Source organism: Aythya fuligula, chromosome 1 (assembly GCF_009819795.1).
Source record: "Aythya fuligula isolate bAytFul2 chromosome 1, bAytFul2.pri, whole genome shotgun sequence".
Lineage (NCBI taxonomy): Eukaryota > Metazoa > Chordata > Aves > Anseriformes > Anatidae > Aythya > Aythya fuligula.
In genome coordinates this window covers 115,077,554-115,087,814 of record NC_045559.1, presented here as the reverse complement: position 1 = coordinate 115,087,814, position 10,261 = coordinate 115,077,554, and the positions used below count along the sequence as shown (strand labels likewise).

At 41.0% G+C, this 10,261-nt stretch overlaps 1 protein-coding gene across 1 annotated transcript; it reads left to right on the top strand.

Annotated features, from left to right (window-relative positions):
• The first annotated feature begins 1,524 nt into the window (after positions 1-1,524).
• RSPH1 (radial spoke head component 1) lies at positions 1,525-9,052 on the top strand. Its single transcript, XM_032196978.1, has 9 exons — positions 1,525-1,644; positions 1,762-1,875; positions 2,002-2,107; positions 2,969-3,059; positions 3,258-3,393; positions 4,165-4,236; positions 6,520-6,742; positions 7,147-7,290; positions 9,000-9,052. Exons 1-9 carry the CDS (start codon positions 1,525-1,527, stop codon positions 9,047-9,049), a joined length of 1,056 nt encoding a protein of 351 aa, XP_032052869.1. The 3' UTR covers positions 9,050-9,052.
• The last annotated feature ends 1,209 nt before the right edge of the window (positions 9,053-10,261 follow it).

Genomic DNA, 10,261 nt, shown 5'->3' with positions numbered 1-10,261 from the left:
ATCAGACTTCCCTCGTCAAATGCTGGGGAAGTGGATGAAACAGAAATAACCACACGATTTTGAGTTAATAAAAAATATAGCTGTGTTATAATGCTCTGCCAGCTAACAAAAAGTAATTTCAGTGCTCTTAAATATTTCAGACAGAAAGCACTCTCCAATTAACGACTGAGTGCTAACTGGGGAGCCCACTGGGTTCCTACTAGCTAAGAACAGGATGCCTTTTTCATCTTTGCCCAGCTTAAAACCAGAAGAAGTACATGCTACAAAAGAGACACACCTTGATATTGGCTGTTTAGATTCCTATCTGTAAAAACCAGCAAAATGACCTGGATATATGGCATATCTTTGTATAGAGGTCTTGTTTTTCTTCTATTTTGGGTGGTAAATCTTTGACCTACACTATAAAGTGACCTCCAACACATTTGCCAACCACCTGCCACTCCTTTTGCTGCCTACCTCAGACACCTCGCCACCTCTGCCCAGTGCTTAGCTAGCTAGCTGCTTTTCACCACGCGCACCCTCATGTGGCTCCTGTTGCGAAACCTTAGCCATTAAATCACCTCACAAAATGACAGTGAAGTGATTTGCCTGTGCCACAGAATCCCAGGATGGCTGAGATTGGGAGGGACCTCAGGAGGTCACCCTGTGCAGGAGCCCTGCTATCACTGGCAGGCCCCCAGTGCCACCAGGCTCCTGCAAGCTCTGTGGAGCAGGCAGAAAGCACTGCCACTTGGCAAAGAAGTGAAGTACCCCTTGCATTTAGCAAGGCAACCTGTCCTTGGCAGCTGTAGTAAGCAGGCACGAGCCATGATGGAGTGACACGTTACTCCCTTTGGCCAAGGAGCTTTGGTGGCCATGGTGTACCAACCCTCTCCTCTTCCTTGTGAGCCACTCCCTTCTATGAGAGCCTTGTTCTTGCCTCCCTACATTCATTTAGCTGTACTCATATTGGGATGGGAAGCCATCCAGATGGCTCTGCTGTGCTTTGCATAGAAAAGAAGAGAGAGTTTGTCCCAAGTGCCCTGAAATACAGAGCCTGACCACCAGCAGCAGCGCCATGGGCAGCCCACGCGTGTCCCAGCACACCAAGGTCCTTTGTCTCACTGTGCCGGCTGAAGCGTCCTGCCAAGCCGGCTGCTGAAATCCTGAGGGATTTCTGATCTTGGGGCTGAAGGCTGTTGGGCTTCACCCGAGGAAGTGTGTTTACAGTGGGATCCACCCACAGGGATCCATGCACGGGGAAAGATCTGAGCTCACCAGCCGCTTTCACAACCCTTAGGTAAACAAAAGAAGCACAAAACAGGCAAACCCACCCCGCCCAGGCAAAGGGAAGAAGCACAGAGCAGGGAATGACAAACTAATCCTTTATTCACTCAGCAATCCCCTGCCCCGCCGCCCCTCAGCACCCGGGACAGCAGCGCGCCCCCGCCCGTTGCCACGGCAGCAACATGGCGGCGGAGCGCACCCCCCCCCCCCCGCCCCGCGCCGCGGTTGCCGGGGTGACGGCGGCGCCGCGGCCGCAAGATGTCGGACCCGAGCTCCGAGGGGGAGGCCGAGGAAAGCGAGACCGAGGAGACCGAGACCGAGACCGAGTCCGAGGGGACCGAGGACAGCGAGGCCGAGGAGGCCGAGGCCGATTTAGGGGTGCGGGAGGATCGGGAGATAAAGGAAAGGGCGGGTGGTGGGGTCATGGGGTCTTGAGCGGTGTGTGTGGTGGCAGGGCTGTCCCTCACAAACCTGTATGTTATCACGTTTCATCAGGAGTATGATGGTGAGCGCAATTCAGCCGGGGAACGACATGGACGTGGGAAAGCACAGCTACCCAACGGTGATACGTACGATGGGGAATATGAGCACAGTTTGAGGAACGGACAGGTAGGGTGGAGGCAGAATCACCGAAGACAGCGTTTGCCTCACGTTTCCACAGTACTGTTAGTCTGGTCACTATCGAAACAAGAGCGAGAACTGACACGTATTGTATCTATGCCCAATATGTTTCAGGGGACGTACAGATTTAAAAATGGTGCTCGCTACATTGGACAGTATCTTCAAAACAAAAAGCACGGCCACGGTGTTTTCTTTTACCCAGATGGATCAAAATATGAAGGTAAAACACAGAATGCAGTTGCAAGGATTTCTGTAACTGAAAGACACGTTTCTGCAGCCCCCAGAATACTAGGAGATGGTGAAGAGTGTATTATTTTAAGAAGATAAATTTGCTATGTAACATTTTCCTTTTATCTCTTTTTCACAAGCTCTGAGAACAGTGTTTTTTTAAAAAATTATTTATGGGGATTTATGTGGATTATTGTGAGAAGGAGGTAAATGAGCAGGGAATCACAAGGCAGAACTTCCAAGACAGATAACAGAACCTGGAAATTCTGTGTATGGGGAAGTCTTTCCTTGGCAGCAAAGAGCAAAGACAGTATCTGAATAGAGGAACAAAACCATCTCAAGTGAGAACATTCAAACTTTTTTTTAGTCCCTAAATGAGAATTGCTCTTACACACATACCCAGATCAAAAGGTGGAAAGTTATTGGATAATCTTGCACGTGGAGCTGTTGTCTACTCTGTTACATCCACTGATGGCTTTTCTCGTTGTCTGTTGGGGTTCTCACCCATTTGTCAGATACATGATAAATTAAACTTTTCTCTGCCAAGGAGTATCAGTACTTCTTTGATTTAATGTATTTTGGTTGATAGACAAATGAGATACGCCTAGAGTTTAATAGACATGTTTTCCTTTCATTTGAGATTTTTTGTGTTTAGTGGGAGGAAGTGGGATTTTTTTTTTTAGTAGCCAATCATTATGCTGTCATAGCTTTCTTTTCCTTCTCTAATAAGTTGCATCTTCCACTCACTTAGAAATTAGCTAAACCCATGTATAATAGCTTTATAAACTGGCCACCATATAACACAATGAAATATACCACATCTCACTCTAGTTTTGATGTGTTCTCATTAAAGGAAGCTGGGTGAATGACCAGAAGCATGGCTATGGAGAATATACCTATGCAAATGGAGACACCTACGCTGGAGAATGGTTTAACAATGATAGGTTTGTTTCATTCTTACAGTGATGTTTCAAGTCACCCAGTAGCATTACAATATGATGGTTATTTTCAAAGTGTAGATGACTGCAGCAAATCAAGTGTTACTGGATGGTGTTGGTATTAAGCCTTAATACCTTATGTATAACAACATACTACGTTCTTTTTATTTGGTAATATAAAGCAAGATTTTTTTTTCTCCTTAGGCATGGGCAAGGTACATATGTGTATAAAGACACTGGATCTAAGTATGTTGGTGGTTGGGTAAATGGAAACCAGGAAGGAGAAGCTGAACTTATTCACCTAAACCACAGATATAGGGGCAAGTTTTTGAATGGAAATGTAAGTGTGCTGGAAAATTCTCTATTCATTTGAACAGTTAGCATAGAATTGTCTTAATATCATCTGTTTGCATTTAAAATGACAAGGTAGGCTCATGTTCGTGTGGAGTATTTCTTGTACGATAAATGTAGCAGATGAAACTGCATTGATCTGCAGATCAGGAAGCCAAGTTTCTGCGATTTTGCTTTTAAACAGTATTACAGAATCACAGAATGGCTAAGGTGGGAAGGGAGGTCATCTGGTCCATCTCCCTGCCCAAGCAGGGCCACCCAGAGCAGGCTGCCCAGGGCCATGCCCAGGTAGCTTTTGGAAATCTCCAAGGAGGAGCCCCCACAGCTCTCTGGGCAGCCTGTGCCAGTGCTTGGCACACTCACAGTAAAGAAGTTTTTCCTGATATTTAGGCAGAGCCTCCTGTGCTCTGGTTTGTGTCCATTGCCTCTTGTCCTGGCACTGGGCACTACTGAAAAGAGCCTTTGCACCTTCTCTTCAGGTATTTATAGATATTGAAAAAATCCCCTTAAGCCTCCTCTTTTCCAGCCTGTACAGTCCCAGCTCTCTCAGCCTTTTCTCACAGGAGAGGTGCTCCAGTCCCTTGTTCATCTTGGTGATCTTGTGTTGGACTTTTTCTAGTATGTCCATGTCTCTCTGGTACTTGTACAATATTGTCATTGACTATTATATGAATTTTGTAGTAAAGCATATTTTACATTTTTATGCTTAGAATTTACGGACTTGATAGTTCTGTTGACCTTTTTGTATCTCTCTGTGCAGCCTGTAGGTCAAGGAAAATATGTCTTTGATATTGGATGTGAACAGCAAGGTGAATACATTCAGTCAGCAGAGGTAAATGAAATAACAAAAGTTATACTGAATATCAGAGAACTCAGTAAATTGAATATACTGCTGAGTAATTAATAAAAGGCCTTATAGATACTGATGATAAAGTATCTTATATCTAACCAGTCAAAAAAGGTGGAAATTTATGCTTTCTTTAGTACTAAATAAGGTTTCATTTTACATTTTTCTTTAGCTTCTCTACTATACAAACTTTGACAACTAAAAGGTGTGATTTTGCCTTGCTTGCAGACAGAAATGCTTTCTGCTTAAACCATAAACCTGAGAAGAGTCAGGACCTACCCCAAAATTTTTAGGTTTCTGTGGTTTCAGACCACAAAAGAACCTAAATCTGTCTGTACATTTAACCTGTATTCCATTTTGTTCTGCACACCAGAAAACAATGAAAATCATTTCTTATTATATTTCTGAATTGCTTGATGCTATGTCTGCAAAAGGTAATTTCCAGAAGATTCTCATTTTGGAACATGTCCAGTCATTGTCCTGGTCCTGTTGGAAACTTAATATTCACAGCTACTAATCATAGGGGGCGACTGGTATCACAGCCTCTTTATCCTTCTCCTTCAAGCATGAACTTTCTTACTGAAATGATACAAAATAGCTGTAGAAGTAAGAAAAATATATTAATATTACCGTTTTGATTTCAATAAAATATGCCACATTTTACCTCAGAGTTTTCTACCTCTGTTACATTAGTTCCCAATACATACTTAAAACAATTGTTGCATTAGAGATTTTTTTATAACATAATCTCACTAAGTTTCAAGTTTCTTCTGTTGTGTATATTTCACCTTTTCCAAGCAATATTTACTTTTTATTTTTCTGTCTCTCCACCTTGGACCTCTAATTTTTTATCGATAGTGCTTGGCTACTAGCTTTAAGAACCAGAATGATATTCCTGTGGTAGAAATGATGCTTTTTGGGAAGTACTGCTGGATACACTATGCCTCTGGAGGAGACATAATCTCTCTTCTCTGGTGGGTGGAAGAGCAGTGAGTGATTAGTAGAAATACATATTCTGCAGTATGTGCAGCCCTGGTTCTGTTCCAGGTGCTTTCTTAGGCCAGCTTGTTCTGACAGCTGTAATGATACCTCTTCCTATATTTCCACCACGAAATGTAGCTGTACATAAATACCATTCTCTAAGTCCTAGTTAAATAATTTCAAAATTGTTATTTTTTAAATATTATGTAAAACAACGTAAAAATATTCCCAGGACAGGACAAAATAATAATAATAAAAGTCATTAGTGATAGAGATTTGCAAAACACAGAGACTGTTTTGCTTTTTTGGCTAAAAGCAACGGAGCCTCTAATCAAGTATCAGATTTGTATTTCGGTGCCTGGCAACAGCTGGCATGAGTATGCGATGTGTATCTAATATTCCCAGGCAATGGGGAATCGTTGGATGTCCTGATTTTGGAATACTAGGCCATTAATGTGGGAGTTTAAATACGAATTTAAGAACCTAAGGTTAAGCATCCAACTTCTGAAAATCATTACTCTCAGGAAAAGTCATCTCTTCTCATATGAATACTGCAGTGACTATGTAGAGCAAGGAGCAGTGCTGTCACTAAAGTAAGATTAAAGTAAGATTTTGCCTTTTGTTTTCCTTGAAGTAACTACAAATCAAGGCCCATTTAAAATAAAGAACACGTTAAGAGAAGTTAGCTTACAATACAGGTAGTGATTTTTTTGCTAATGCTCCTTCAGATTTTGATAAAGCTTTTTTTTTTTTTTTTTTTTAATTGAAAAATTTTATCTTCAAAGTTCAAAACCATAAGCTTTGTGCAGTAATTTACCTAGATCCATTCCAAGGTCTTCCATAATCAAAGACAAAGTCAGAAAGAGCTGTTTTACCCCTCTGTTCCTGTATGAGAAAGACAGTGGAGCATCTACCAGACAGAGCATCAGGTCTTAATTTGCCACTGCTGTGCTGTAGACAGGCATAGAAGGGGAGACATGGTCAATACGCCCCTCACAGCCATTTTGTTTGAAGGGGATTTTACCTTTAAAATTTTACCTTTAAAAAAGAAGTCTGGAAAGCACAGATCAGTAGTATTGATAAACTGACTTCATCAAGGTTCAAAGTGTTGTTCTCTTCCAAGATGTGCAACTGCTGAAGTTCCTCCAGCTGTCAGTGCTTTAAAAGTCTGTCTTATTGCCATTTTGAGCCCACGTAAAGAAATCTTAGTACATAAGCACACATCATCTTAGCTACTGCCTTAATACCCGTAAGATGAGATCCTGGATTTTAAGAGTTGTCTTTTAGGATAAAGGGGAGGAAGAAGAAGAAGAGGAACCCTCGTTACCTGCTGTACTGAAATGGAAAGCAACAGAAATTACCGAATTAACACTCTGGACACCCAGTGTGAAAAAAACACCTCCCAGTGAAGCCTCCCCAGCAGCAGCAGAGGCGGCAGCAGCAGCAGGTGAAGCAGTGGAAGAAACAGAAGGAGCAGTAGAGGGAGAGGAGACAATGCCAGCAAATGCAGGTTTGTTCTGACAGACAGCTGGAAACTGTGCTTTGACTATCCCCTGGAACCATGTTTTTCAGGTTTAATTTCAAGTAGTGTGAGATGTTTTTTCCCTATTATTTACCATATATTCAGTATTGGAAACTACCAAGTCTGTTCATAACTGGCACAATATATATATACGTCAGTTTTATCTCACATGGCATAGTAAGAAACAACTGTCTTGGGAAGCCTGTGAATCATTTTAGTCTACATGGCCTGTAATACAAACTTCATTATGAACAATTGCAGAAAATGTTGTGGGTTTTCTCATGTGAGTGAAGACTGCAGACTTCAGTCAGTTATTAGTTGCTGCATGAAAACAGTGAGTGCAAATTTGTAAGAATTAATTTTCTTCAGTATTTTTAATTTTCATATTTCAGTCACTGATGAGACCGCTGATGGTAGGGATGACGAGCCTTCTCATGAAGTATCCAGTGAAGTTTTTAGACCTGAAAAGCATGCAGAGGAGGAAGATGAAGGAAGCAGAGGGGAAGAAGAAAACAAAGAAGCTCAGGAGGACCAAGGTGAAGAATGGGGCTTGCATGCTCATTCTGCAATGAGCAATCAGGTTTGGAAATGGTGCATGTCAATGAGCTGAGGACATGCTGCTCCTGCTGGAAGACCCATTTTAAGGCTGAAGAGAACGTGGGAAGCTCCACCCTTTGTAAGGAGACCAGTTCTCTAAAGATATAAATGTTTTTTGAGTAATCAAATTCAATTTGTACCTTAACAGTACAAATTTGTGATATTGCAGTGTGGCATTATCTGCACGTGTAGAGTTGACAGCGCTTGGAGATCTGAGTTTAGAGGTGACTGCACTTGCAAGCTTCTTTCTGTACAAAACTGAGAGAGCAGATTTTTGACCCTGGAGAATTCAGGGATTCGAGCACACCACTTTTTTGTCGTGACTGGAACTGTGTGTTCCTGTTCTCAGGAAACACAGACAAAAAAAATCTGAAGAAACAAGTCTTAACTATTGTTCTACATTATGATTTGGATAGCCAAAAGTTAGTGTCTGGTTGATTGTTCCTATTGCAGAGCAAATTGGTTTGGCATTTGGACGCTAAGGTTTTCTACCAGGGACTTTAGAAGCCTATTTTTGTACAAAATTATTAAAAAGCAACATAAAAGCTATGCTTGCTCATATTTAATTGATAAGATTCCACCCAACCATGCTTTTTGCATTTGTTAAATGTTACCATTTACAAGCTTCTGATGCAGGAAAACATCAGATAAATTTCTCCATTTGTTATCCATCCATTTTACAATAGATTAAAGCAAAGCACTATCCATAGAGATCTGAAAGACTATTCACTTGAAAATTGCATAGAGTTCCTGTAACTAAGGGCAGACTAGCCAACTAGCTGATCTGGTATGTAGGACTGATATCTTACAGGATCCTCGGGTTTGGATCAAATCCAGCAGAAATCTAAGTAGGTTTCCTGAATAGCTCTGCTTTGGATTTGGCAAAAGTTCATTGAACCTGGTTTGTCTCAAAGTCTTTTGGACTCAAATAGTCATTTTTGACTGAACTCGATTCTAACAAATTTTCTGGCCTACTACCATAAAGTAGTTCTGGTATCCCTATTGTTTTTTGTATATTTTAAGGACAAATGCCTCCCTCTCAGAGACAGTACAGATGCATATTGTAATGCATGAAAACATAGCAATGTGATAAGTGTTTTTGAAGGTCTTTCCAGCTCTTTATTTCTAGAATTAAAGAGTCGGAGTTTACATATTTTTCAGCACAAGTCTACAGCCATAATTATTTAGGCTATACATTCTTCCCCGTCTTTATATTTAGCAAGATTAAGTTATAGTAAAAGAAAATGATTTGAAGAAAATATGCAAACTGTAAGGAGCAGATGTAACAAAATCTGGTTTCTTGCAGGTTTGCCTTCTCTGTCCCATTACCATCATTTTTTTCCAGACAGCAGTTCCATCCTTACTCCATGTTTCTGTGCTACTTCTCTACATAGGAGACATTCCTTGGCTATTCCAGAGTTACATATGGACGGGCTGGCAGTCAGTCTGTGTGTACTGAGTCTGTCTGGCAGCTGACAAACAATGTATAACAGTTAAGTTCAAGTATTGGCAGTGAAAGGCAGTGGGAAGGAGGATTGTGGTAGACAGCGTGATCCTAAAGTTATGTTTTAGGTTACTAGGGTTATTTTCCAGTATTTTATATTATTATTTTAAGTTTTCCATTTTTTTTTCTTCTTTGCTTCCACAGGAACTGCTAATTTAGAGGATAAGGAGGATGAATCACAGGAAGCAGAGTAATTGGATACAACCAACAACAAAGACAGGCAAAAAAATAATCAGAGTAAATCATTTGTTATGGTAAATCTGAAATATTTTCATTAATGAAAACCTTAGTTAAGATATTTTGAATAAACATTTCTGTCACTGGTCTGTCTGGAATATATCTCTCTGAAACTTTTATGATCTCAGACTGTGCAGTCTCAAGACCAATTTATTCCACGCAGCAGGCAGTCAGTTGTTGATTTCAGTATGAGATTACTCAGGGTCCATAAAGTTGTGTTCTTACACATTTGCAGAATCAAGCCTTTGAAACACTAGGCATGATAGTTTTAAAATGGAACATATGCCTTCAGCAACAGATCAGACCCCCTAATGCCTGTGGCAAGTACATTGCTTTTGAAGATCTATGTTCATTTCTTCAAAGGAAGATGTCTTTCAAACCTGATGAATACCTCAATATTGCCCCAAAATTCAGAAGATGGTGTCCATCTTGGGAGTTAGTTAACATGCTAGAAGGCAACCTTAGAATCTTTTAATTTGGAAGTAAACTCAAGAGTTCTTTAATCCAAAATCCTGCTCAAAGCAGGGTCAACATGAAATTCAGATCTAGTATCTTTTTTTTTTTTTTTTTTAGTGAAGTCCAGAAAACTTCTAAGGATGGAAGGTACACAACCTCTTAGCAATGTATTTGAAAGCTTAGGTATCCTCGGAGTAAATACTTTTTTCTACTTATATCCAGTTATAACTTCCTGTCTTCCAATTTATGATCACCATCTCTTAATTCTCTTACTCTGTACCTCAATTAAAAAAGAAGACAACCCTTGGCTATATATAACCTTACATACATACATATATATGGGAAGACTGCTGGTATGTCCCCCTAAAGGATCCTCTTCTGGCTAACCAAGCTCTGTTCCCTCAGCCTCTCCTTGCAGGTCATGTTGTTAACTGTTCCATCCCTTGACCATCTCAATGACCTCCAGCTGGACTTGCTCAAGTCTTCTGGTACTGTCAGGATCTAAAACTGGATGCAGTATTCCAGACAGAGTCTAACGAGTGCCAAACAGTCCCTTCCTTTATTCTGCTGACTATAATGCTTTCCGTACAATCCCGTGTGTTGCTGTCATTGATTGCTGCCAGAACACAAGGCTGACTCTTGCTTCCTCCCACAGGGGAGTAACTCATTACCCACAGCCCCACCAAGAGACACCAACTCAAGACCTGGACACA